At 55.9% G+C, this 27,727-nt stretch overlaps 3 protein-coding genes across 3 annotated transcripts in view; 2 read left to right on the top strand and 1 right to left on the bottom strand.

The window, feature by feature from the left end:
• Positions 1-7,754, top strand: part of CSPG4 (chondroitin sulfate proteoglycan 4) — a 32,948-nt gene extending 25,194 nt beyond the window's left edge. The window contains exon 10 of the mRNA XM_075099924.1: positions 34-7,754. Within this exon, the coding sequence (XP_074956025.1) occupies positions 34-1,946 (1,913 nt within the window). The 3' untranslated portion in view covers positions 1,947-7,754. The remainder of the gene's footprint in view (positions 1-33) is intronic.
• A 3,059-nt stretch (positions 7,755-10,813) lies between these two features.
• On the bottom strand, positions 10,814-16,251 carry SNX33 (sorting nexin 33). The gene is made up of 2 exons (XM_075099922.1): positions 13,852-16,251; positions 10,814-11,746 (listed from the first exon to the last, which is right to left on the bottom strand). Exons 1-2 carry the CDS (start codon positions 15,290-15,292, stop codon positions 11,493-11,495), a joined length of 1,695 nt encoding a protein of 564 aa, XP_074956023.1. The 5' UTR covers positions 15,293-16,251; the 3' UTR covers positions 10,814-11,492.
• Positions 16,252-16,818: 567 nt separating this feature from the next.
• Positions 16,819-25,997, top strand: SNUPN (snurportin 1). Its single transcript, XM_075099923.1, has 8 exons — positions 16,819-17,009; positions 17,182-17,326; positions 18,153-18,257; positions 18,386-18,482; positions 19,096-19,193; positions 19,531-19,608; positions 21,483-21,563; positions 25,520-25,997. The coding sequence occupies exons 1-8, from the start codon at positions 16,858-16,860 to the stop codon at positions 25,847-25,849; spliced, it is 1,086 nt and encodes a 361-aa protein (XP_074956024.1). The 5' UTR covers positions 16,819-16,857; the 3' UTR covers positions 25,850-25,997.
• The last annotated feature ends 1,730 nt before the right edge of the window (positions 25,998-27,727 follow it).

The following is a 27,727-nucleotide window of genomic DNA, read 5'->3' as shown; positions in this document are numbered from 1 at the left end:
GACAGACCTTTGCATTTTCCTTTTTCCTCCCAGGTCTCCAGCTCACAATGGCTCAACAGGCCAAGATCGACACCTCAGTGCTGGATGCTTCCAACCTCCTAAGCCAAATCCTGGTCCCTGAGAGGGCTGCACATGATGTTGTCTTCCTGGTGACAGGGCTGCCAGCTCATGGGCAGCTCTTGGTGGCTAGTGTGCCCCTGGATCAGTCACAGCCATTCTTCCTGCAGTCAGACCTGGCCACAGGGCGCCTGGTCTATGCCCATGGCGGAGACAGCATCTCTGATGATCATTTCAGATTTAAGGCTTGGATCCGGCCTCAGGTGCAGCAGTCCATCCGTCCTCCTCAGGAAGGGGTGGTTATCTCTGAAACCTTCAATATAACAGTGACCAGCAGTAGCAGCAAGCCACCACAGGTGGTGAAGCAGCAAGAAGTGCTGCGGGTCCCACCAGGCTCTGTGATGACCTTGTCCCAAGAGTACCTGGATGTGGCAGACCCATTGGGGTCCCCAGAGGAGATGGTATACAGTGTCCTTCAAAGACCTCTTGCTGGCCACTTGGCCAAAGCACGCAACCCACAGGAGCCCATCAACCGCTTCACCCAAGCAGATATCAATGCAGGCCACATGATTTTTGTTGCCACAGGGAGCCATACCCCAGGGTCCTTAGTGCTGAGCCTCTCCGATGGCCACCACCCACCCACCTTGACCTCGCTGGAGATTGAGGTGCTGCCTGCAGTGAGCACCACTGCCAGCCCAGTGCCGCTGGAGGTGCCCCAAGACCTGAACAGGGCGTTGGTGTCCCACCATCACCTCCTGGGAGCCACACAGCTGGGGGCAGGCAATGCCCTGTACAGGATCACCAGGGACCCAAGGTTTGGCCAAGTGCAGGTCAACCAAAAGCCAGCACGGGGCTTCTCGCAGAAGCAGCTGGACCGCGGGGAGGTGATGTTCACCTTCACTGACCTCACCTCTCCCCAGGACAACTTCCAGTTCCTTGCCTTGTCACAGGCAGCCAACAGGACTGGGGTGGTGAACGTGACTGTCCGTGCCTTGGTGAAGGCACGGCTGGGCAGTGTTTGGCCCAAGGGCACCACAGCCCTCCTGGACACCAGCATCCTTGATGCCAGTGAGCTGGCCAACCACACCAAGAGCATCCCAGTCTTCAAGATCCGCAGGGCGCCCCGTGGCAGCCGTCTCGTGAGGGTCTCCAGGGACCCAGAACAACCCACCACTCTGATCGAGACCTTCAGCCAGAGCGAGCTGGAACAAGGGCTGGTCGGGCTGGAGGTGCTGGATGGTGGGGAGACTGACCAGCCCCCAAAGAGTGACAGCTTCGTCTTTGAGCTGGCAGCTGCCGGCGTGCCACCAGCACTGGCATCCCTGGGGTACAGCATTGAGCCCTACAACGCCTCAAAAGCCTACGGTGTCACCCTGATCACAGCCCCCCTGGCGCCCTTGCCCCCAGTGCCCCAGCCCCAGGGCACAGCACAGAGCAGCCCCAATGCCAGTGAGTTGGGCATGACCCCCACAGCCTGGCTGGGCCCTGGTTCTACCACCAGCCCCAGCCCCATGGAGGGAGGCACCTTCCTCAGCTTCATTGAGGCCAACATGTTCAGCATCATCATCCCTATCTGCCTCATCTTCCTCCTGCTGGCCCTCATCCTACCCCTGCTCTTCTATCTGCACAAGCGCAACAAGACAGGGAAGCACCACGTCCAGGGCACGCCCTCCTCCAGGGCCAAGAATGGGGCCATGCTGGGCCAGGAGACCTTCCGCAGGACGGACCCCAACCAAGGTATCCCCCTAACGACTGTCAACACCCTGGAGGGCAAAGGCATGAGTCCCCCACCCCAGGGCACAGGTCCTGGGGCACCACTGGACCCTGAGCTCCTCCAACACTGCCGGACTTCCAACCCCCCCTTGAAAAACAACCAGTACTGGGTGTGAAGGGCTCAGGCGTGGGGGCACAAGACCACGTGGGGGTCCAGACCCTCCTGGAGCATCACCGGCCACCTCCTCCCAGCTCTCTTCCTCCTCCCTGGGAGCTGGCATCCCACAGATGCAGGAGGACCCTGGGGATATGGGGGCTGCTGGTCCCGCCCACCCGGGACCCCCAAATCTCTGGTGGTTTTGGGCAGGGGAGGGGGACACTGCATAGGCAAGTGGGGGCAAGTGACATATCCAAGCATCCCTGAGGAACACTGAGTGCTCATTTGGGCCACCTAACAGCGGCCACAGTGCTGAAGGGGACTTGATGGCACTAGTCCTCACCGAGCCATTGGTGGCTCCTCTGTAGGCATCACTGACTGCCACGGGGGTGTGTGCCACAGCTTTTAGCCCACAAGGGAGGATGAGGAGCAGCTTGGGCTGAGTCAGGCTGGGGATGAAGCTGCCCAAATCCCCCAGGGCTAGGCGGGCTGAGACACTGGAGCAGAGGCTCGGAAAAAACTCTGTGGCCAATGCCAGGGGAATTCAAGGAGTCCCCACCCACTTGGAAAAAACCCGCCTCGCTCTTTCTCTGCATGCTTGTTGTGTGTTTCATAAAGCAGATTGCACTGAACCCTGAGGGGGTTGCACAACAGGTAGGATGCCCTCAGCAGGGAGGGACGGCAGGCACTCACCTGGGCAGTGTGAAACCGGTGGGGAGAGCAGAGAACCAGAGCCAGCGCGGTTTTCCACTGCATACTCCAGTACGGCAGATGTAAACAGGATAAAGGGCCTTTTCCAAGGTGCATCACAGTTTTTGTAAGCCATCTCCATCATGTCACCACTCCTTGCCAGGCCTGTTTTAAGCCCCGTGAACTGCCGAGCGACATTTGGAGGTAATGGACCAAATTCTGGGCTCTTGCTCAAATTTTCCCTAGCCTGGAGCCCTAAAAACTTAAATAGAAATTATCTGAGGAAAAACTGAGCGCTGAGCTCTCAGGATGGGACCCAACAATAATACCCTGCATTGCTACAGCTGGGAAGCTCATCACAGAGCACATCCCACTCTCACAACATGAATAGGAGGCTGAATTGAGCCCCCAAGGATAACAGGGGATGCGTCACAGTTTCACGCCTCTCACCCAGGGTAAAAATCCATCCCCAGCATCAATGAACGATCCCTCCCCAAGGCAACACCCTGGGGCAGTCCCACTCCAAGGCTCCAGCAGAGCCAGGATGTTTGCTTGGACCACGCCAGCAGTTTTCCTGGCAGCGTTTATGGTGCCAAATATTTGCCAAGCAGTAAATCACACCTGCCCTGCTCCAGCTGGTGGGTGCCAGCATGTCCTGCCAGGTACCCACAGCCATCGGGGTGCAGGCAGGCAGCCCTGTCCCCCCGCCATGTGTGACCCAGCCCCGACTTGCTCCATGGTATGGGCAAGATGGGGCACAGCGGAGGCAGCCATAGCACCTCTGAGCCCTCTCAACCCAAGACAGCCTGTGCCAATGGGCGCCAAGCCTGCACACTGCTGCCTTCTTCCCCGCTGCAACCTCCCCACCTCCAAAATCCTCCTCCTGCCCCATCCAGAGGGGGATAAAAAATGAAGTTTCTTTCTGCTCAGAGGCAAATCACAACCTCTCCCCTCTGTAAAATGGGGACAGTGCAACCAGGCTGCCCACACCATGGCTCAGAGCTTGCTGTGGAGGATCTTGCCGGGCAGTGTTGCTCCAAAAGGTCAGGACAACCTCTCCCTGCAGAGCAGAGGGAGTGTCATTGCTTCCCTCCTTCTTTGATATTAACTCCAGCTCTGTCCCTTCCCCATCACATTCAAACAAGCACATTTATTATCTTTGCTAAGTACCTACCCCCCAGCAAGGGATGTGTGTTTGCAGGGAAGCCAGTGGCATCCACCGAGGGCCCCCTTGGAAGCATCCACCATGTTTTCCTTTCGAATGATTTTCGCCTCGTACCCAGGGATTAAATAGAAGGAACATGGCCTGTTTTGTAAGCAGCATTGAAAGTGAAGCAGGTTATTTTTAAGGCTTGTGGTTTTATTTCCGCTTCTGGGAAACATCCACTTCCCAGGGTCAGGGGAGGACAGGCAGGACTTGGAAAATGCCAGTGCAGATCACGGTTCTCCAGGGCCAAGCTCTGCTGGCAGGGTTTAAATCTTGAATAAAGCTGCTGGCTTTGCTTGGGTTATTCGGGGTTTGCAGCAGGATAGCTAAGGCAGGATCAGGCCCAGTCTTGGTGCTGCCCACTGCCAGCCATCCCCCTGGGAAAGGGCTGAGGGTCCAGGGGGGCTTCTCTCCAGCTACAGAGCAGACTTAAAATACATCCTAAACAATCTCAAAAGTTTCCTAGTCAGGCCCTTTGGCTTCCCTGCACTGGGAGCCAGCACAGCATCTCTGCCTTCCCTGGAGCCCTGTGTGCTCTGCACCCAGCCAGGGCATGGCATTGAAGGTGCTTGCTCACACAGAGGTGCAGCCCACCCTCCTCACCCCAGTTTGGGTGAGAACCACTCTGATCTGGGAGGTTTCGGTGGTAAGAGGAGCTGGGCTGCAACCTTCCCTGCCAAGCTGGTTATGAAGCTTGCAGAGGTGTAGGGAAGATGGTTACAGCTGCTCTGACAGATAGGCTGTTTCCCCCAAGGTGGGTCAGATGTGCACAGCTGGCTGACAAGAGGCGGATGTGCGTGTGAACTCACATGCCCTATTTCCAAGAAGCCACTGCCAGGTCTCCCTCCAGCACTTCCCCACCTCCTCCTGCACCTACAACTGCTGGCGTTTCCCTGGGGCATCTCACACCTACATCCCTCCTCCACCTTCTACCTATGGTTTTAAAGCAGGAAAAGCCACCCAGAGTGAGAATGCTGTGCCCAGAGAGCCCCTGCCCCAGGACATGGCCAGAGTAATTTCTTCTGCAGCACCACCAGCAAAGCCCAATCCCAGGCTGTAGGCAGAGGACCTGCATCCAGGGTGGGGTGCACATCTCTGCCAGTCCTGCCATGGGAGGAGGGGGTCACAGAGGGGTGCTGCCTGGGAGGGAGATGTCCCTGCTCCTGGTGCCAGGGACACATTGTTGTGCCCAGCCTGTAAGTGCAGAGAAATGGAAGGTTGGGGTGGAGTGGGGACATCAGGTATGGGGAGCACTAGGAAGGGCTGAAGAGTGGCTAAGGGCACATCTACATGCAGCTTCTGAGGACACCTGGATCAGGGAATAAAAGGCAGGCCAAGAGGAGAGCCAGACTATAGCCAGGCCAAAGCAAAGCCTCAAGTTGCTAAGGGAAAAATATGGGGTGGCAGAAAGCAGGGCAGGAGCCAGAAGATACTCAGAAACAAAGGACAGTGAGCAAGTTGTGGTGACTCACAGAGGTGTGACAGGATGATGACAGACCATACCTGCCACCACCTCCTAAATGGTAGGAAGAGGAATGTCAAAAGCAAGGACATCACCAAGTAGAGCCACCCAGGAGGTGTGAGAAAGGCTCAATATCTTGTGTCCCTTGTCCTCTGTGCCACCTCCAGACATCCTGAGGGAACCACCTGGTTAAGAGCATCTCAGTGCCTGACTACCAGTTCACCTGGGCAGTCACACAGGGTCTCACAAGTGGCAAAAATGCCAGTGAATTTTACTTCTATTTAATTCTTCATTAAGAAGTCACCTTTGCTTTCTATAAGCCCCAGAAGCAGGGAATTTCTCTTCCTCCACTAGGAAGCCCCTGCAGCTGGATCCCAGGCAGGATGCAGCCAGGATGATCCAGCCTGGGCTGCATCTGTTGGGAGGTCCCTGCAGCCCTGCTGGGATTTCAGCCCAGTGCTGGGATTAACGTCCTGATTTGAGCTCAGATCAGCTGAGGCAGGAGGAGCAGTGCTGTTGCATGGCTCAGGGAGAAGGCAGCCCGCTGGTCTGCAGGCAGGCATGGCAGGGCCAGGCTGTCCCCAGCTGCAAGGACGGGGCATGTTTAAATGATGCCCTGCTGCAGAGTCCAGCCTGGAAGGAGCAAGAAGGGAGTAAGAGCAATTTTCCTCTGCAATTACCTCGGCAGACCCACAGTGCCTTTAAATCAGTCAGGAAACCTCCTCTTGAGTTACCCAATGCCCCCCCCCCCAGCAGCCTGGCCCTGTTCTGTGCTGGCCTTCGGTCCAAGTGCTGCGGCAAGGCATACAGGTGACAGGAAACAGTTTCCAGGCTCCCATTCAAATGCAAACAAATAATAGGCCAAACAGGTTTCTTTCAGCATCCACCCAGGGCAGATAGAATCATTTGACTTTGAAACCCTCCCCGCAAGCCATGCAAATGCGGGGGTTCAACAAATGAGGGACTTCATTCCCGGCCAGGCTTCAGGCCAGCACATCCAAGCCCTGCACACGAGACTGGGACTCTTGTAAGCATCATGTCCCCAGCCTCCAAACTCCTCAGCTGCTGTGGACAACCACAGGTGGCAAGGACCTTGTGACAACATTGTCCACATTGCTCCTGGGGATGCAGGCACGGCAAGTGATAACTCCCTGAGCTCACGCAGGCAGCCCCCCTCTGTTTTGGAGAGGCAAAGCATCATCCCAGGGCTCCTGCCTCACTGTTCCCGTCCCAAATCCTCCCTGACAGCTCTCACCAGCCCCAGGAGATGCTCTGGTTTTTGCTGGGAGCCAGGAGGATCATGCTGAGGTTCCCTCAGAGGGCACAGGTCACACTCCCTGGTGACAGATGATGAGGAGAGGTCTCCAGGAAGACACCTGTTCCTCCCAAAGCAGGTGAAGGATGTGACCAGGGGTGGCTGGGTCCTCCTAGGAGCTGCCCCACATGGGAAACTCAGAGCCAGACCTTAGGCTGGCTGCTGTGTAGTGTGACGAGGCTCAGGATCTCCGCTCCGAGCCAAGCCCAGTGCCCCAGGATGCCAGAAGCCCAAGCCCGCCCTCCCTCCCTGCTATGTGGCTGCCTGATTTCAGCAGGCCATGCCCACAGCCTGCAGAGCAGGCTCAGCTGGCAGCAAGCCCATCAGGACAGGACAGAGCCTGAGGGGGAAGAGGAGACTGCAGGCATGTCACCCTGGGAGCGCCCTCACAGGAGGCAGGGGCAAGGAGCCCATGCAGGGACGGGGCTGTCCCCAGGAGTCCATCATCCACCACCACCTTGCCCACCTGAGATATATCTTCCCAGGCCCTGGCAAGCAGGGGAAAGGATGGAGAGATGAGAACCCAGACAGCAGAAAGTATCCCCTAGGCAGCTGCTGTCTGCCATGGCTCTCCAGCCTAGCTGCTGATTTAAATTCAAACCAGATTGAGTCTAACCTCCATTTCCACACCCAGCAACTCCAAGGGAGACAATGACGGAGTGACAACCACATCCCAGAGCCTGGGCTCTCCACCCCTTCCTGCAAAAAAACCACGCCCAAAGAGGCTGCCCCTCAGAAGTACAGGACCTACCTCCCCAGGCTCAGCACCTTCCCAGGGACCAGAGAGATTATCCACCCTGGCACAGAGAGCTGGGACAGGGTCTGCCCCAAGCATCGCCCTGGCTCTGGGGGACCAGCCCATTGCAGAGCACCAAGGCTGCAGCATTCAGCAGCAGGGGAACAAGGAGGGCTGGCAAACTGTGGCTGCAATTAAAGGTGGTTCCTAGCTCATTCCCCTGGCACAGGCACTACTGACATCCTCCCCTCATAACTGTCCTGTGCTGGGAGCGGGAGGGAGCATTTATAGCCACAGCCAAGGGAACCAGCTGGTGCTCATTGCCTTGTCTGGTGGAGCCAAGTCAGGGTCATGCTTTGGAAATATTTGAGAAGTGCAGTGATTAAAAGATTTGAACTGGCAGTCTGAGCTGTCTCCCTCTGCCCCTGCTTCATTGCCGCCCCGCACCGGTGCTCTCCCACATGCATCTGCCTGGTCTTGCTGCCTCCATGCAGGCACATGCTCATCCACCTCCCAGCACAGCAGGGTTGAGTCTGATGGAACCTCACAGCCATTTTGGGCAGCAAAATCCCACTCGGCTCCATCCCCTGCGCGCGCAGCCCCAGAGCTGCTGCCAGCCCTGACAAGCAGGCGTGACTCTGCTCCCCGCTCTGCGCTGGCAGCCGTGCCTCTCCAACATGCTTGCTAAGTGCACTGGCAGCGTAGCATGCCTAGCATCAGCAAGCCTGATCCTGCCCAGCCGTGCTGCACCCTGCACTCTCCTTTGTCGTGGGGAGGAGCCAGGTCAGGCCACTGGGCTGCTTTGGTGTCTGATCTCAAATTATTGAGCATCTGGAGCTGGTGGGGGTATCTGTGCAGCTGAGGAGACTCCCATCAGCAGCTCCACTTGATCCAGCTGCCAGGGCAAGAGGCACCCAGCACATCCCCAGCCTCCAGCCTCCAGCCACTCAGCTGGACCCTGTGAGACCCCAGCTGCTTTTGCACCCAGGAAGGGGTCCTCCCACCCCAGAGCATCCAGCCCTAGGCTGGGCTCTGGGGATGTGCTGAGTGGGGAACACCTCCATGGGGCAGTGGAGGCTTGGTTTGGCTGTGGAGGTGGCTCATCCCACCAAGCTGAGCCTTGCTGGTCTGGGGGATACCTAGGGAAGGGTTGGATCGAAGTTATCCCTACTGCCTGCTGGCCCAGCCCACACATAAACCCCAGTCTCCCAGAGGTCAAACCAAGGATGCTGGATTTTATTTCCACCGTGGGGAGAAGCCCAAAGGGAGGAAGCAACACAAGATCGCCTGGAAGCCTCCCACCAGAGCGGAGGCAGCAATGGGCCCTCCCGTGCCGGCTGCGGTGCTCCCCAGGAAGGATGTACCAGCCGCCATTGCTACCTCCCCACCCAGCCATCGTGCTGGCGGGGCTTGTGTAGGTGCCTTGGCCTTGGCTTTCCCATGCAAGAGCAGCCTTGGGAAGCAGGAGCAGGAAGCAGACCTGCCTCGTGTTTCCTCTTGGCCCCACGCGGCCTGGGGTTTTTTTCTTGCTGTGACCCTGAGCAGGAGCTGGGAACAGCCCGTGTCCCGAATAAAGGCAGCAACTGAAAACACTGGGGCATAGGGAGCACCACCTGCACTCCCCAACCCCCTCCTTACTGCCACCCTGCACCCCAGGGGTGACAACATAGTGTGGGAGCACTGGGGCAGCCACCAGGGTGCCTGGAGCTGATTCCATTGTCCAGACCTCAGTGCTTTCACAGGACGCCACCAGAGGGGTTGCGGGCAGCAGGAGGATGCTCAAGCCCCGTGCCCAGCTGAGGCAGACCCCAAAATGCCTGTCCATGGGCAGGGAGGGCCCCAGCCAGCTGCTGCCAGGCAGCAGAGGGAAAAGGCAGGAATGTTAATGGGAAGCAGGTTTTCCCAGCCGATGCATTTGCCATGCCAAGCCAGCACTGGGAGTGTGGTCCAGACATGGGGGTACTCAGGCGGGTGACTGGTGGGGCAGGGAGACATTTGTAGGTGCCAAAGGACCGCACAGAGCACAGGTCTACGCTTGGGGAAACTGAAGCACAGCCTTCAGAGGGAGTGTATGAAGCCCACAGGGACCCTGTCCTGTCCCCATCCCAATGCCAGGACACCGGAGCAGAGGATGAGCTCCTGGGGTGCTGGGACATCTCCCTGCTCCAGTTGCACACCCTGCGAGCAGAGACAGCTCTATGCAGCATTCAGCGTTCCTTGAAGGTGTGACCAGCCTGGCTTTGGGGCTCAAATCTGCAAGTGTTTATCAGGGTGGCTCTGAGGAGGATTAACACCTTCACTGGGGCTACACACACCCTCCCAGGCCCTTGTCCCCCACGCCATATCCAGACCCTCCAAAATCTGTCTCTGGTACATCCCAAGGACTGTGCTGCAATAGGGGATCCCAGGCAGGGTATCCCCCTACCAAGCTGGGTCCAGGGGAGCTGGGATGCTGCAACCAGGTGCCAGCACAGCTCTGGAGGCTGCTTGTGGTGCCAGAGGCTGGCTGCCTGCCCGGGGATAGCAGTGGCAAGCTCAAACCCAGTGCTTATTGTGGTCCTTGGGGAGAGCAGGCGGCATCAGGGCTGGCGGGGGGAAGGGACGTGCCGTCCTACACAGCATCTGGCCTCAACATGGGGCCAAGGCAACCGAGGTCATCCAGTGCACGGCCAGCGATGCTGGGGACGAGGCGTTAACCCTTGCGGGGTTAGCACAGGGGTTAGCCACCCTATTTCCACAACTGCTGCTGCTGGAGGGGCTGGGACGGGATGGGGCCAGGGTGGGATGGGGCTGGGGTAGGATGGGAATGGTGTGAGATGGTGCCAAGAGAGGATGTGGCTAGGGTAGGATGGGGCTGGGGTAAGATGTAGCTAAGATAGGATGAGGCTGGGATGGAATGGGATTGGGTTGGGGCTGGAGTGGAATGGGGCCATGGTGAAGGAGGAAACCCATCCTGCCTGCACAGAGGCTCTGTGATGCCTCTGGGCATATTTCGGCGTGCTTGTACCCGTGGGCTAGGGCCGGGGAGGCCTCTGGGAGGACAGAACGCAGCCTGTCGCATTCCCAGTGTTGCTGTTATTTTAACAATACCCCGCTGGTCTGCATGCCGGGGCTAATTTTAACCCTGGAACCACGCCAAGCCGGCCCTAACTTTCCTTGCTGTGATTTATCCCAGCCATTTCCCTTCAAAAACAAGGTCCCCGTGCCAGCCCCGCTGTCTCCCTAGGCAGCAGCACACTGCTGTGGGTCCTGCCCCACTGGGCAGGGCAAAGTGGAGCAGGATTTGCCCCTTGGTGGGTTGTTTGGAGGGTGGGAGGGCAGCCAGTGTGGGCCCCCACCAGCACTCAGCCCCCCCCACCCACAGCATGGGGATTTTCGGAGGTTGGCTGGAAGCCAGGAGATGTTCTGATGCAGAGCCTTCCCCGGGATCCTGGAGGGGCTCCGTTTTCCACAGACATCTCTGGGAAGGAGGTGGGTGGTTTTTTCTACTGACATTTTTATTGAAAACACTGTGGGGCACTTTATTTTTTGCCTTCTTTTTTTCTCCCTTTTCCCAGTCATAGCCATGCTTGAGAAAGAGATTTCCCTTTGCCTCCATGTATCTATTTAAAAACTGATTGGTAAAAATGCTGCAGAAATGTTTGCGAAAAATTGAAAATATTGAAAATATCTCATGACAAAAAAAAAAAGGAAATCATTCTCTTCCAAATAAAGACCTTTTTCTTCTCTTTTTTCCATCAGAAAAGCTTTTAGTGTGCAAAATGTTGACGGCTTTGATTTCTTCTCCCAGCAGGCTGGGATGCACCCATCTCTCTGCTCCAGGAGAATGGGTTTTCAGAAAGCTAAAAATCACTGGGCAGAGACACTGGCACCGTCACCTCCACGTCGTCTCTCTTGTGACCCCCCCCCGCCCGCCAGACCTGCGGCAGGGTGGGAGGTCCCCCGGGGAAGACCTGACCCATGGCCAGCCTGCGGGTGAGCCCTTCCCCACAGAACCACAGCCTGCCCGCCCAGGAAGGCGGACAGAAAGCCTGAAGGTATTTGGTCACTAGCATCATGAGTTCCCATTTGTTCTCAGCCCATCACAAACAGAGGTGGTCTGCAAGGCTGCGGAGAGAGAAGTGCATGATTTCAGCGGGGCAGCAAGCGGAGGCGTTAAAGGTTGTCATACATGCGTAACGTCTTCTCCAGCTGCTGGCTGACGCGCTGGTAGAAGACAATTTGCTGCTTTAAGTAGGACTGCATCATCCTCTTGAAGTCGGCCACGCGCCGCTCATGGAAGTGGTTCATCTCAGCTTGCAGGGCGAAGCCCACCACGCGGCAGCGCTTGCGGATCCCGTCTGCCTCCTCCTGGTCCATCCGGCCCTCATCGCTCATCCGCTGGCTCTCCTTCACCTTCGCAAAGGCACCTGGTGAGGCAGGGGGAAGAGAGAGAGGCTGATGGATCTATGCGTCCCTCCATCCCCCTTCCTCTGGCACTGGCCTCTCCAGGCAGCACTGGCGGGTCCCATCACACTCTGTGCCAGGGCACCAGCCTGGCCCAACAGCCAGAAGTGCAGAGCTGCATTAATAAGGGAGGGATCTGTGCGTTCCTGAGCTGTCATCTCTCAGTGCCCATCAATCCCCATTCCTCTCCTCCAAGCAGGGAATGATCAGGAGCCTTTTACCTCTGGACTCTGACATCCCAATTCCTTTTCCAGCCCATCCCTGGGCAGTCAGACTCACATTTAGAGGGAGGTCTGGGGGTCTGGGCTGCTGGAGGGGTGCAACTCAAGCCTCACAGTGCGAAGTTAACGTGGGGCAGTGTGTGCAATTATAGCCAAGTGCCAGGGCCAAGCCTGCCCTGCAAATGTTCGATGTCTCCCCATGGATGGGGGTCAGGAGCAGCCCTGGGAGACCCCAGCCAGGGAGGAGGTGAATTAGGGTGTGGGAAGGGCACACAGTGCCGGCTGGCTCATCTGGGAAAGCATCTCCCTCTGCCAGAGGCGGCTGATGCTCTAACACAAGTTTTTCCCCCTCCTTCCATCTATTTTTATGGCTCGGTTTCGAAAGAATCCTGCCTGGCTCCAGCCCTGCATTCCTCCCCCCTCATTAGCACAGAGGCTGTTTGCCTGAAAACAGGATCTGGCCCACAGCTCGCTGGGCTTCTTTCCCTTCTCCCTGCCCCTTGCCGGGAGCACCAGACCCAGGGTTACGGTGCTCCCGCTGTGACAGGCCTGCTCCCAGCAGAGAGGGGGAGGAGGAAGAAGCAAAGGTTGGAGGCCAAATCCTGCCTTCCGCTCTGCCCACGCGGCCTCGCTTCCGGATGGGATCCAGCCCCTCTTCACCCGCCGCGGTAAACAACACAGGGAGGGAAAGGCGAGGAAGCAGCCAGGGCTGGATTGCATCCTCCCTTTCCCCTTTCGCCCTCCCAGCCTCCCCCAAGGATCCAGTGATGCACAGACACCCCTGGATGCTCGGACACAGACCGCCCTGGCTTAACCCCGGGGAAAGGTCCCTGCCCTCCAAAATCTGGGGACGCCCGTGCGGGTGTCCCCTCCCTGCTGCAGGCAGCTGGGCCAGGAGGAGTGCATGGACTTTGGCCCCGCTCCCACACCCAGCTCCCTGTCTGTGTCACACCCCGCTGCCTGGGTGCAAAGGGGTGCAAGCCCTGCCTGCTCACTGCCCTCCCCAGAAAGGGCAGAGCAGATGCCTCTCACCTCATCTCCTCCTTCCTGACCCCCTCAAATACCCAGGGGACCTGCAAGCACAAAGGGTAAGGGGATGCAGGGAGCCCCAATGCCCTAGGGGTGCTAAACACATCCGTCCTGGGCTCAGAGGGGCAGGGACGTACTCTTGAAGAGGTTGACCCTGGCTGTCCCCAGAAGGTCCAGCGTGTCACCCCTGGCCAGAGGAGCGCAGTGAGACTGGTGGAAAGAAGAGACACGTCCATATCGCACTGGCCCTGCACACCCCTGACACCCATCCCCTCCAACCGACCCAAGGCTATGTCCCAGCGGTGTCCCAGCCCTGGGGGAGCAAGCTCGAGCATCCCCACTGGCCACCCAACCTCTGCCTCAGGCTGGGAAGGGAGGATGAGAGGGTACAAGCAGTGCTGGGTTGGGGTGCAACGCAGCCCCTCGCTCACAAGGTGCTGGGCGGGCCATCCTGGAGCCAACAGCAACGGTGCCGGCTCCTGCTCATGGCTCAGGAGGGAGTGATGCCTGCGCTGACCCCCCTGACCAATACTTCGGGCAGCAACTAGGGAGTCCACGGTATCACTTGAGGCAAAACCTGATCCTGGAACCAACAGCCCCAGCAGCTTCTCCTGGGCTGGGGTGACCAGGGAGCCGTGCCAGCAGGAACCATGCTGCCTCCCTGGGAGCCACAGGCAATGGTCCCCATCCTCATCCTCATTACTGCACTGCACAGTATTTCCTCATTGCATCCCCATCCCGCTCCCCATGCTGCTCCCACCCATGTGGGGCCATCACAGAGGAGAGGTCATCACCAGGGGACGAGAAGCCACCCTTACCTTTCTGGAGGTGGATGATGTCTGGGAAGTTGGAGAGGAGCCCTTGGTACAAAGAGAGAGTGTCCAGCATGAGGAACAGGTCATTCTTGGGCTGCTCAGCAAACATCTCCCCCACAGTCTCGTATGTCTTGCCCGTGTGGGAAATGGCATTGTTGAGGGCGTCTGAGCTGTATGGGGGGTCCATGTGGAAGGAGTGGCTGATGGCTTGGAAAGCATTGCCCAGCTTCTGGAACTCCTTCCGGAAGCCCCCCGCGTGCTTGCGCACCAGCTCTGAGGCCACGTTGGTCAGCTGCAGGACACTGTCGTCCATCTTCTTGCTGAAGGCCTTGAAGGCATCCACGCGGTCCTCCACATCCTGCAGGTCCTGGTGCTCTGTGGGGATCTGGATGGTGAGGAGGAAGCTGGCCCCCACCATCTCATCCTTCTCTGCCCGGCGTTTGCCCAGCTTCCACTGCTTCTCGTCACGGCAGCAGAGGAAGTGCTGGAAGCCCTCATACTGGGAGAGGACGGGGTGGCTGGTCATATGGTCCATCCAGAGGATCAGCCGCCGCTTGCGCTTCTCGATGAAGTCCTCCTCGAAGCGCCCGGTGGCCTGCTTCTCGGGCAGATGGGGCACCGAGATGACCGTGAACTTGTGCAGGAGGCGGTTGTAGAGCCAATCAAAGTGCTTGTACCGCCGGTAGACGGGAGAGTTTATGTTGCTGGGGGTCAGCTTGTAGGAGATGTAGCTCTTGATGCCCTTGAACTTGGTTTGCTTCGTTGGGTCCTCCACGGAGCAGATGAAGGGGTGAGGGTTCGCCTTCCACTGGGGACCTTTGGAGCCCATCTCAATGCTGTAGACCTCAGCTATCTTGGACATCAGGGGCACATCACCCAGGATGAAGGCTTCCACCCCCGAGCGGACAAAGCAGGAGAAGCGGTTGAGGTTCCTCCCCACCACGCTGCCCCTCTTGGAGGAGCTCATGCTGTCCTGCCTCTCCAGTGCTGGCTTGGGATGGTAACCGGCATGCTGGTGGTGGCTGTACGCTGCTGGGTACTGCAGGCTGGGTGAAGGGTGCCCATTGGTGCCCGGCGTGCTCTGGGGCTCCTCCACCACCGTGCAAGCATCGTCCCAGTCATCCCAGTCATCATCATCGTCATCCTCAAAACTACCCTGGTAGGAGATGCTGGGGTTGGGGGCGGCTGTGTAGAAGGAGGAGTTGTGACCAGGGGAGCCAGCCGGGCTGCTGGAGTAGTCCGTGTAGTTGGAACCCGACCGGGAGCGGAGGATTTCGACATAGGAGGCAGGGAAGAGGCCAGTCTCCCCGCGGCTGTTTTGGCCCTGTAACCACCCGTCCAGGGAGTTCTCGCTGAAGATGATGAGCTCCTCGTTCTCCTGGATGCTGATCTCCTCTTTGTTTTCACTCTGGAAGTTGTAAAGCGCTCTGGCTTTCAGCGCCATGGCCGGTCCCAGGGGGGGACACAGAGCGTAATGCAATCCCCACAGCCAAAAAAAAAAACCCCAGCAATACCGCAAGCTCACTCAGCACCGGGGCCACCCTGCGCTGTGGGAAAAGGCTTGGCTGGTTTCTCAGGGAGATAAAAAAAGGTGGAGAAGAAATCCCCTACAAGGTGACGCCGAGGCCTGCATGTCCAAGTAACCCCCCCAATCCCAGCTTCCCGGTTAAAAACAACATTCCTTGGTCAAGCAAGTGGCATTTCCCTTGCTCCTACGGAATATAAAGCCAGGCCAAACCAAGAGTCAGGCTCTGCCATGTCCACGCAGGTTTTATCTCGCTGGGACGCTGATCCCGCGGTTTCACTTTCCAGGAGGAAAAGATTTGGCTGCCAGCAAGGAAATAAATCCAAAACGACTTTTCTCAGGGTTCCTGTGGATAAAACTCTCCAATTTTCTCGTGCCAGCAGCTGCCAGTCGGTGGGTGCTGGAAAAGCACCGGGAACTGACCCCAAACCCAGCCCAACCTCCCGGTGATCCCGGCCCGGGGGGTTTGCAATTCCTTTCCGGGCCAACTTTCCCAGGATTTGGTGGGCTTTTGTTCTCGTTTTGGGTATTTTTGGTTTGTTTGGGTTTTTTTTCGGTCCGCTGAAATCCGCCAGTCTCACGTAGCACGCTGCGGAAGGACCCCGCAGGCAGGGCAGCACCGGGGCCGGTACCGGGGGCAGCCCCCCCCGCCGCTACGAGGACCGGAGAAGGGAGCGGAGCCGCGGCCCGGTCGGGACGAAGCCTCCCGTCCCCGCGCGGACCCGGCGGGCAGCCCTCACCGCATGGCCGGGCCGGGGGGGGGCGCCGCTCCCTGCCGCCACCCGAGATCGGTACCGCCGTCCGGCTTCGGTGTCGGTGCCCGCTGCCGCTGCGCGATGTCGGTGCTGCTGCCCGGTGCCAGTGCTGCTGCCGGTGGCGGTGGCGGTGGCGGTCCCGGTGCCGGTGGCGGGGCTGGCCGCCGGCCTCCCGTGACGCACGGCAGCTCCGAGCTCCCCGGTTCGCAGCCGGAGAGCGGCACGGCAGGTCGCACGGTGCCCTCTGCAGGCAGCCGGCCCGGAGCGGGGGGGGACACACGAATCCCGCCCACGACCACGGTCACGACCACGGTACGCGGGGGCGCGGCTCCCAGCACCGGCTGCTCCCGCGTCCCTGACCGGGAGTGCTCCCGGGTATCCCTCCACGGGGTGTCCCTTACATCCCTGCCCGGGGTGTCCCCCTCCATCCCAACCTGCCCGGGATGGTCCCCTCCATCCCCGTCCACCGCGTCCCCTCCAGCTCCGCCCCGTCCGCCCCCTCCATCCCGCGGTGGTCCCCGGGATGTCCCCCACCACCGTGTCCTGAGTGTCCCCGCCTGCTTCCCGGTCCCCGCTCCCGGCGGGAAGGGGAAACTCAGTCACAGGAGGTAGGGGGGCCTGCCGCCTGGCACGGAACCTCCGCGCCACCAGGGGGCGTCTTGCGGCGCCACCCTCCTCCCCGTCGGGCGGAAGTGCGTCTTGACGCGCGGGCGCCGGGCGGGCGTTGCCATGGAGGATCTGAGCGTGGCGCTGGCTGCCGGCCTGGGCCTGGCGGCGCCCAACAGCCCGGCGGCCCCGCACCCCCGCCTGGCTGCCTACAAAGCCCGTGGTGGCCCAGGGCAGGCCGAGCGCCGCCAGCGCCTCCTCCGTCTCCAGAGAGAGTGAGCTGGGGGCCGGAGGGGTGCCGTCGGCGGGGCGGGCAGGCAGGCTCGTGCTGGGCCCACCGGGAGACCTGGGCTGTGGAGACGTGGCCTCGGCGGTGGGAAGCGGGGGGTGGCGGTGGCCTGCTTACCGCAGGGGGCAAGCTGGGCTGTTTCTTCCCCCCCCCTCCAGGAGGCGGCTGGACTACGTGAACCATGCCAGGAGGTTGGCAGAGGACGACTGGGCAGGGATGGAGAGCGAGGATGGGGAAGATGCGGAGGAAGAGGAGATGGACGTGGATGCTGGCAAGAAGCTACCCAAGCGCTACGCCAATCAGGTGGGGGGCTGCCCGTGACAGGGTGCAGGTGCAGGGCAGAGTGAGTGAGTGAGGGATGTGGGGCAGTTGAGGCCAGGCATGCTGAGCAGCTGTGGTGGTGGCTGCATTGGGGTTGAGAATAACGTGTCCTGCCTGGCTTGGTGCTTGGTGAGGAGCTGCACCTCAGTTCTGCCCCTGAGCCACGCTGTGTTCTAATGGAGGACAGGCGGAGGCAGGCGACCTGTGTGCTTTGGGAGACTTCACCTCAGCTGGCAGCATTTGCATCCCATTATGCAGCAGTCGGTTAAACAGTTCCACCTCTCCCTGTGTCTGGGACGCCAGGAAGGAAAACCTCAGCTGATGGGTTTTTATCAGCCTTGGCTGGCCTATTGGTCCTAAAAGATATACAGCCTTTCAGTTGATCACAGCTAGACAGCCTCTGAAGAAGTCAACTTGTCTGGGCTCTTTACTTCCAGTGTTTAGGGATCTGTAAGCTCTGCCATGTGTGTAAATGAATGTATAAATACATTAATTTAACTTGCTGGAGTGGGAACCAAGGTACAGAGGTGCCCAAGCAAGGACTGTGAGCCCCGTGCTGTAGTCTGAAGCTTAGTCAGTAGCTGGAAAGCAAGAGAAAGACTTGGGGGAGAGTGTGTTATGGCAGTTGGTTAGAGAGAGGGAGGGGGCGAGCCCCGTTGGTGCTATAATGCTGGGTGATGGGTAACGCAAGTTACCTCTGAAGTATCCAGTGTAGCTGTAGAAGCCAAGTTGAAACCTTGCTGTGAGTTTTCTATAACTTCAGGACAGTTGTTGCTAACTGCTTTTTATTTTCTGGATTTCTCCATAGCTGATGCTGTCTGAATGGCTGGTTGACGTTCCCTTGGATCTAGAGCAGGAGTGGGTTGTAGTAGTGTGTCCTGTCGGGAAAAGGGCGCTAGTTGTGGCGTCCAGGGTAAGTGGCAGCAGTGGTGATGCTCACCGTTTAGTAAGGGACCTGTACCTGTTTCCCAACTGATATAAGACTGGCCCATGTGTTTTGCTTGACTTTTTTTTTTTTTCCCCTCTCCCGTTTCCTCACAGGGCACAACAGCAGCTTACACCAAGAGTGGCTTCTGCGTCAACAGGTTCCCATCCCTGCTGCCAGGAGGGAACCGGCACAATTCAACGAGTGAGAAAGGTAACAGCGTGAGGAGGCTTTTGGGGTAGAGGGAGGGGAACTGCCTGTTTCTCCCTGTGAGTGTGTTCACTGGCAGGCTTTGTGCTGCTCCTCTACCACCCTGGGCCCTGAAGCTGTGCCCTTTTCTGGTGCTGGGGGGAAGTTAGCTTCAGGTTTGTTCCTGTATCTCTGGGATGACTAGATGTGGACAGTCTCAGATGCGTTTATGCTAGATAAGAACAGATTTTAATTAGTTGCCTGGTTAACTGACACCCTTATTAAAACTCAACACCTCCTCTGTCTTCCGATGGAGAGCTGTGTACAGTGCTGTCTTTCTTAATACCTCTTGCAGTTGCTTTGCTTGTCCTGAGGAGTGATTGCTGTTGAATATAAATGCCTTTTTCTGAAGCATGCCTTTGCTCGATGTGCCTCTGGCTGGTACCTTTGTAGCCTTGTTGGACTCCAAGCTAAAGGCTTTCTGCAGTCGCAGCTTCTGTTAGCAGAAGGGGATCCCTCTGCACCTCTTGGCCTTAGGTCAGGGCAGGTTTAATGCAGGAGAGATTTGATCTGGCACTAGCCTGTGGGGTTGGGCAGTCTCTGGAGCATGTCTGGACCTTGCTGTGTTTGTGTACAGTGTACTGCATCTTGGACTGCATCTACAATGAGGCAAAGCAGACGTACTATATCCTTGATGTGATGTGCTGGAGGGGACACCCCATTTATGACTGCCAGGTACTGAATCTCTCCCGTCTGCGCTTCCCTCCCTTTTGTTCCCTGTTCTGTAAGCTGCTTTGCAGCCAGCACTGGACATAAGATCCCATGCAGTAGGATGGTTATTTCTTCTAAGCACTTGCATCTTTACAGCTTGTGGGCTGCTGGCTACTGGAGTAATTGGGTATATCTTTTGGGGGTACTGGGGGAAGTAGCAGAGTTTGGGGTACTGGCTGATTCTGCGGGCGAAGCTGAGTTTGTACATCCCCCGGGCAAGTGTGGAGGAATGGAGATGCTCAGCAGGTGCTGATCAGTGATGTGTGGTGGGTAGTGATTAAATTTCTGCCTCCTTTCACAGACTGACTTCAGATTCTTCTGGCTTTTTTCAAAGATCCAGGAGGAGGAAGGGCTGGGAGAGAAAAGCAGGATTAATCCAGTAAGTTCTTTTGTACTGGGAGGAGAAGCAGGATGGGGGATAAGCTCTCCTGCTCAGCAGGCTTCAGCACATTCTTTCACAAGCGGAACATTTTCTCCCCCCCACCCCCCCCGATCAGGCTTCAAAGTGTCCTTCTGATGAAATGGGATGCCATGTTCAGGATGTAAATAGAACCACTGAGTGTTGTAAATTAGTATGGGTTGGTTTTTTTCCCCCAGCCAAAGTGCTGAGGGAGTTCAGACTGCAGGGTATCAACTAACTTCCATGCCTTTTTTAGCTTTCCCTTGAAACAGCATGGAAACCCAGTGTGGTTTCTCCAGGGGCAGCGTTGGTCAGCAGCCTGACTACAACGGGGTTTATTTTTTGCGTTGTCTTGTGGGCTTGCAAGGCAATAGGAAAGGCTCATAAAGCTTTAGCCCTCCCCCCTGCTTAAAGTAATCCTTGAAGTTGTCAGGATAGATGCTGGATTGCCACTCAGAGTCCCTGCTGAACGAGAATAAAAGTCTTCCTCTGAAGACTTATACACGGAGGTCAGACCAAGAACCCACAGCAGCTTGGAAGGTGATTTTTGGGGACAGACATAAGAGATTTGGTAGCCTGGCTTATGGGGCACAGTTTGCAAAGCAGAACCTGACTGCTGTGCGGCCTCTGTGTGTGCTCACAGTTAAGCAGAGCAGTTCCTGTGGGCTGAGGAGATCAGTCGCAAACAGGGATGACCGCTCCTCTGCCAGCAGCAAAGGTATCTGTATTTGAAGAACATCCGGTTCTGACTCCAACAGGAATATCCAGAAGACAGCTACCTAACAAAGGGGGGTTCGTTTCAGCTTCCATTTCCTGGGTGGAAAGATTTGCCAGCAGCCTGGAGCAGACGTCTGTCTGCTTTGCATCCTGCCCAGAGGTCATTGTTTTCTCTTTTGGTTAAAAGAGCATCTCAGAGTCAGCTCTCCTTAGAAGTCCTTCTGCAGCCTTAGATGCTTGGAAAAAAGGTATTGGGTGCATGTGGGAGTGGTGGGCTGGGTCTCCGCCATCCGCATGTCCCATTAAACGCCGGAGGGGAGGCCATTTGGAATTGGGACGATAAAATATCTGAAATAGATCTTTCTGGGCACTCTAGATTTTGTGCTGTCTGGACATCGTGGTGGCAGTCCCCTGGCCTTCTTTTAAAGGTCATCTTCTGTTATTGCAATGAGATGTGTAAAGTTGCAGCAGTGCATATGCTTGATCCAGCATTGCTGGAGAGATGGCAGGGATTACCTCTAAAGACTCTTCCCACCCTGTCCTCTCTGGTGGCTGGGGTGATTTTTGTAGGTTTTTATGCAGGTCCTTCCAGTTACTTTAGTGGGTATAGGATTGGCACCAATGGACAGCTTGGTCCTACCATTTTGTCTCTAGATCTGGGGTTTGCTTTACAAATTGCTGTTCTGAATTTCATCAGAGGTCTCTCTGTCCCAATAACCCGGAGTAATGATAGAGACCAGTTGCTATGGAAAGAGTAAGGAATTGGGGATACCTGTCATGTTCCCTCTGAGTTCAGCAGCCAGTGGTCATACCTAGACCCTGGAGTTAATGGCCACCAGGGGACCTGCCTTTCAGGAGCTGGTCTAATCCTCTTTTGAGCCTCTATTTTTGCTTTTGGGACCCCAATACCCCATGGCAGGAAGGCCAGCAGTTCAATGATGTGGTCCCTGCTTGTTGAGATCTCCTCTCTGGTTACTTTGCCTGATGCCTGTCCCTCACCCTGTCTCTCAAATGGTGGATCTTGCACTGGGGGAAATCCTTCCATCTTGGCTACCTCCACACCAGTGCTTAATTCAGTGACTTGTACTGCTTTAGGCCATGCAATTATCTCTTCTAACCCTCTCTTACTCTTTCAGTACAAATTTGTGGGCCTGCAGAACTTCCCCTGCTCCTCGGACAGTCTCTGTAAAGTGCTGGCTATGGACTTCCCCTTCGAGGTGAGAACACGCAGGCAGGGGCCTGGACCTCGGCCTTAGAGACAGCCCCGCTGTGCATCTGCCAGCGCTTGGAGTGAGGTGCATCCCCTTCGCTAGGGAACCATGCTCTCCTGAGGCCTACGGGAAGCTTGCTGCGCTGTGCTGTTGTTTCTGTGTATGGGGGATGGATGCCCTTTATGCACGTGGCTGGTCTGTTACCCTGTCACCAGGTACAGGCTGAATCCAACCAAACTAATTAGCAAGAGTTAAACCATAGCATCCCCCATGTTTGGGCTGCCTTTACTGCTGTTGACTTGTTGTCTAAAAGAGCCCTTGGGGAAGAGAGGGTTGATGTGGACACCCAGACTGCCTCCAGAAGAAGGGTAGCTCCCATTCATGAGCGGCATGATGGACAGGTGACCGCTGTAGGGCCAAAGCTGGTATTGCCTGCTGCCCTGGGTGAGCTTGCATGGGTACGGGCATGAGGATCTCCCTTATTGGTGGTTTTCTCCAGGGTTCTGCGAGGTGGGCGGAGTGGTGCCTTTCTCTGACCTCTGTAACAGGCTGTGTTTCCTTAGCCTAGCTACTTCCATCTGTCTATGTGCAAGACACCCACCTACCCTGTGTCTTGTGGGGAGGAAGAAGGGGGTTGGTGGTAACCTCCTGACAGTTTCTATGGGGTTTGGGTGTTAGTGATGGGCACTTGAGGTACACTGGAGCTAGGGGCAGATGGCTGTAGCAGCAATGGCTGGGAGGGGTTCAGATGAGTCTGTTCTGCTGCCAGTGGGTATTCTGGAGGGGATAGTGTGAGCTCTGCTTTTTGCTTTGGTACAGAATAGGCAGCTTCCTTCCTTTGGCTCCTGCTTCTCCTGGCCCTCAGGCGGCTATTCTCCCAGCAAAAGTGGCTGAACAGGGCACCTCCATTTGCTTCAGCAGCTTTAGAAGTAGGTGCTGTTCAGGTCCCTCTGACCTGTGGGTGAAGAGCAGGACAGGCAGCTCAATGTGCCACTCACTTCATCTGTCTGTGGTTGTGAGCAGTGAGGCGGGGGCCCTTGTGAAAACAGCTCAGGCTGCTTTCAGTGGCTATCCTGGCTGATTTGGCACTGAAGTGGAAGAGGATGGAGGAGGTGGTGGCATTCCGCCACAGCATCAGTGACAAACATCTGGGAGCCAGAAGCTCTCCCAGTGGCTGCAGCAGTTCCTGCAGAGTGCCTGGTCTTAGACCTAAATCAGGAACAGTCTCTAGAGAGGTAACTTGTCTCACTAAGCCAAAAACCATATTGATTTGACTGTGTCTCTTGTGCTCTCCTGGCCCAAGATAGCAATGAACGTAAGTGCAGGTTTAAATTTAAGGGACGCTGATTTGGCTGTGAGGGCTGACTGTCTTCTGCTGGTCAAAGCCAGGACATTCATTAGAGAGAGTCGGAAAGTCCCAGCCCCTTGCTGGTCAATGCAAAACGCCACTCTGAACACAGATCAGGGAGTGCTGAGAAAGCATCCCAGGTTTTCCTACAGCTGACTTGCTCAATTACAAATACTCCAAGTGCCTCTGTAGAAACAGTCATTCCCGTATTTGCTGAAGAAAGCTTCATTGCTTCCTGAGGCATCTGCTCCCACGAGAAATGGCAAGGCGAATTGCCCCACTGCGGTCAGAGCAGAAACGTTAGCCCGCAAAGGAGACCATTGCGAAATGCCGGGGGCGGGAGATGGAGTCAATCAGACTCTCCCTTGTGATCCAGCTGTGATTTGCCCCCTAGGTTCTCTGGTCAATACATCGGAGTGTGACCCTGACGAGTGAAACATGGTGTAATTTGGCTCAAAGCAGCCAGTAACCCCACAGAACCCATGGTGCCGCTTCCAGGAATGGAGGGAACTGTGATGTACCACAAGAGGGAGCCTGAGAAGTCCCCGCAAGTAACTTCCACCCACAGCACGTAAAGAAAGAAACTTTGCAGAAGGCAAAATACAGCCTTGCTATAGATGGTGCAGTATAATAGAGGTCTGCTTATGCCCGGGCCCAGCATCTTGTGACGCTTACAAGCATCTTGTGTGTGTGTTGGCAATAGATGTGGTCAGCGCTTTCAGATTTGGGTCTTCAGAGTTAATCTGTAACCTTAGAGTTAGGATCTGATCCACTATATTCAGTGGAAATTTTTTCCACTGAATTCAGTGGATTTTGGATCAGTTGACTGGCGCTGAGTTTGGAGTGGTTTTTGGAGTGGATCTTAGGATTTACTGTTGTATTTGCAGATCTGAGTAAAACAACATTCAAGTTTCCACGAGGGAACAGGGAGCCAAAGTCTCTGAGAAACCCCGGTGTGAAGGAACGGGCCTACTGTTAAGCACCCAAAATCTGAAAAGTGTGGCCATGAAACATGAAATCCTGCCAGGCCAGTTTCTCATCAGGTTCATTTGTTTAGGGACAGTGTCAGCCCATGTTCTGATGTGCCTGGTGTCAGTGCGGTGACTCAGGGTAGGGACCTGGCCAACAAATTAAATAAACTGGAAGGAATATGGGAATTCAGTAACTTAAGAGAAATCAGAGGAAGGAAGAACGTGACCTAACTCTCCACCAGGCTGAACTACTTTGAATTTTCCAGCTCGGGGAGGATCTTTGGATTGGTCTGGAAGGCAGAAGCCACTCCAGTCTCTAAGCTTTACCGGAATCCCTGTGGGTGCTGGAGAATCTCCATTAGTCACCAAGTGCCATGCACCCACAGGAATGGGCTGGATGTGCGGGCATGGTGCTGGGGTGCCGCAGCATCTGACTCTTCACAAGTCTTCACAGGAGGGAGAAGCTTTGCACTTTAGCTATCCAGAGGGTTATACAAGCTCATAATGATGTTTACTGTTCTGGTTTTATGTTTTCCTAGCAAAGGAATCCCCCTTTTTCTAGGATTATTTTGCAAGATCTTAACAGTGAATGAAAATTAAGGACAGTAGTGCAAGATGCTCTACCACATCTGCTCCATGGATGTTAAGCTCCAGCAGACATGGACATATGCTGCTCTTTGCTCAGCCTGGCTTGCAGTCCAGTGTAGTAGGGGATATCACCTCTATCTGCTTGGTTCACCCATGCCTCAGCTCACTGCTGATATAGGTGCCATTCTGCTGTATATGTTCTGGGAGCTGTAGGCTTGGGGAGGGGCCTGGGAGCCATTCAGCCTGAGCTAGGCCCTTTTTCTCATCTCTTCTGCTCACTCAGCCACTCTTACTCGTAGGCCTTTTAAGAACTTGAAAGGCTGAGCTAAGAGGAGCACCACCTCCACCATTAGTCAGCCGACAGCAGGATCTAACTGTGCAGAGTGCACCCCCGGGGAGCACAGGAAGAGGGGGTGAAAAATCCCTTAGCATGGTGGGGAAGCAGAGAAAACGTCAGCCAGCTGCAGTATTGCAGAGTGTGGAAGGAGCACAAGAGCTAGGGCCTAAACCTTTAAAGTCCTGAGTGCTCTTAACTATCATTGATTGCTGGAGAAGTTCTCTCTTGGGAAACATGAAGAATTTATTTTGCATAAGCCAGCTGAAAGAGCTGTAGCAGCATTACAAATCAGGGCTCCTTGGCATCACGCGCTCTGACTAATTACTCTCCAAATGTATGATTTAAAATAACCTTAATCCGGTAAAGTGGCCTCTCTGTGTGCTGCCTTATTCAGAAACCTGATGGCTTTTCTGCAGAACGGGATCACAGCAACCAGAGGAAAAGTGCTGGCCCATGCCAACATCAGGCTGAAACTGTTTGCTTTTGACGACTTAAAGCCATCCGGCAGTTGCTGGGCTTGTGCTGATCTTTCAGGACAGGAGCTTTGCAGGTTTCTTCTTTCCCTTCTGCTATTTATTGCACTGCTTGAAGGGAAAAACGATCCAGCTGGTAGTTTTGGCCTGTAAATGGAGAGCAGTGCTGTTGTCTGGCACTCTGTCATCCACTCTGCAAATGCTTCCAGCTCTGGCCTTTCATTCAGCCTCTCTCCTTTTTACAGGTTGATGGACTTCTCTTCTATCACAAGCAAACCCACTATACCCCCGGCAGCACTCCGCTGGTGGGCTGGCTCCGGCCCTACATGGTACCTGAAATCCTCGGGCTTGCTGTGCCTGCTACTGTGCTCACTGCCAAGCCAGACTATGCTGGGCGTCAGCTCCAGCAGATCATTGAGAGCAAGAAGAGTAAAAAGCTGGCAGTGGAAAAGGGTCACCTAAGCAGCACGGTGGCTGCAAGGAACGGGCACTACGAGCTGGAATATTTGTCTACCCCTGAGCCAGCAAACTCTCTGGAGGGCTGGGATGAAGCAGTGAGCCAGATGGAGAATTAGGCTGCTGGGACAAACCGGTTGGGTAAGGAGAAAGGAAAAGGATTTCTGCTTCTCACTGTCATTCACGCTCCCTGAGAGGGGGGGCAAAGGTAATGAATGATAGGATGGTTTTGTTTAAAGGGCATAAAAGTGGAATATCTTGCTCCAAGTGCTGCTGGATTATTATTTTTCTTTTTTTCTTTTTTTCTTTTTTTTTCTCGGGCTTCTGTGAGGCCTTAACAGGATTGTCCGGTTCTTTGCTAAAGCAGTCATGCATCGGGAAATGAAATGATCTGTCCCCACGCTGCAGGGTTCCCGGTTCAGCTCCTGACCCTGCTTCTGTTAAAGCCCCTGGCAAAGCTCCAGTATATGAACAGTGCTCAGACCTCTGAGGTGCAGCTGCTGCTCGTAACCCCAGCCCTGACAGCAGCCCTGGCCCTGGAAATCGGGGCGTTTCAGCCTTTGATCCAGCTGTTAACTGAGGCCTTTTCAATGAAAGTTTTGTGGTCAATCCACTTCTAGTAACAAAAAGTTTGGAGCAGGCTGCTGTAAATCCAAAGGCTGGGCTTTCCACACCCACATGTTACTGAGGAAAAACTAAATTTCCTTGCATCGCAGCAGGCCCTGCCTCTGAGCACAGCTTTGTGTGGCGCGAGCACGGCAGAAGCCTGTACTCAAGGCTTTTCTCAGTAGGGGGAGGAAGGAATGGTTTCGCTCTGAAAAACGCTAGCATTGATTGTGCCAAATAAAAGGTTTCTCAGAAAGACAAATTCTTGAGCGTCTTCCTGCTACCTAAGGGTGGATGCGTGCTGTGCCTCCCAAATAGGGATTGGAAAATCGGTTACAGCGCTAACTGGAGCGGAGGAAATGCTTGTAGGGGTTTGATTCTCCTCCCTGCACCCTCTTATCCAGCCCAAGCCCGCTTTGTGAGCACCGGCTGCTTGCCTTTCTCTGCTTTTAGCAGGGATGAAGCGATTGTACTTGCTGTCCCCAGGTTGTTTTCCAAAGGGAGATTAAAAGGCCAGAGCAGGAACGCTCTCGCTGTGAAGGCAGGAGATGAAATATCAGGCTAAGCATGGCTCTGGGGAGTCTGCTCCCAGCCGCCTATGAAAATGCCCCCAGAGGAGGGCCTGTATCTAGGAGGAGATACAGACAGCAGGGATGGCCGCCTGCAGATAGCGTGGGCCCTTGTATCCTGCCCTTGCACCCCATGTTTTTCCCAGAAAAACACTTGTTTGTGTGCCAAGCACGTGGGTTGCGTGTGATCACCTGGCTGCGCAGCCGCTATTGATTATACCAGTGGGCAGCAGGAACTGTCCCAACTGCGGCCAGAGCTGGCTGTGGGAAGGGGTCAGCCTTGGCTCCCCCTCCCCAGGAGGGGAGGAAACAACACCTCGGCTCCGCAATGTTTGGATAGGGCCGAGCATGCTTCGGGCTTTTTCAAACAGCTGCTTATTTTATTATTTTTTTTTTTTTTTTTAGCATGTGAAGCAACTGGCCTGCGGGAGGAGGACAGACACCTCAACTGTCTTGTCCTCCCCGTCCCTTGAAGGCTTTGGGCTGCTCCAGCAGTGGGTTCCCCCTATGCTTTGGCCTCATGGTCTGGCACAGGACCACAGGGAGAGCATCCAGCCTCCTATCAGGGTAGTTTTCCTTCCAATTAAACCCAGAGGTGGGCAGCTGGATGTAAGATTTGTGCATCCCTCAGGGCAGAGAGGGATGCAGCTCAGGTTACCGCTTCCCTGCTGCCCTGTAGCAACCTTCAAGGTCTTCCAGCCAAGGGAAGGGAGAGACAGTGCAGCTGAACAGGGGCTGCCTTCAGCTGCTTGCTCAGATCGATGATAGAGAGCAAGAGGGAAGCAACTGTAGCTTCCACCAGCTCCAGATGATGCCGCATAG

Source organism: Phalacrocorax aristotelis, chromosome 7, assembly GCF_949628215.1.
Source record: "Phalacrocorax aristotelis chromosome 7, bGulAri2.1, whole genome shotgun sequence".
Lineage (NCBI taxonomy): Eukaryota > Metazoa > Chordata > Aves > Suliformes > Phalacrocoracidae > Phalacrocorax > Phalacrocorax aristotelis.
Note: the sequence above shows the minus strand (reverse complement) of the source record. Positions and strands in the feature narration are given on the sequence as shown.

Bases quoted from the DNA above. Each gene is read 5' to 3' on its own strand.
- SNX33 (XM_075099922.1), bottom strand. From the start codon at position 15,292: ATGGCGCTGAAAGCCAGAGCGCTTTACAACTTCCAGAGTGAAAACAAA. The intron at 11,747-13,851 runs GTAAGGGTGGCT...CTGCCTCACCAG, and splicing joins CATCATCCACCTCCAGAAAG to GTGCCTTTGCGAAGGTGAAG.
- SNUPN (XM_075099923.1), top strand. From the start codon at position 16,858: ATGGAGGATCTGAGCGTGGCGCTGGCTGCCGGCCTGGGCCTGGCGGCG. The intron at 17,327-18,152 runs GTGGGGGGCTGC...ATTTCTCCATAG, and splicing joins CCAAGCGCTACGCCAATCAG to CTGATGCTGTCTGAATGGCT. The intron at 18,258-18,385 runs GTAAGTGGCAGC...GTTTCCTCACAG, and splicing joins CGCTAGTTGTGGCGTCCAGG to GGCACAACAGCAGCTTACAC.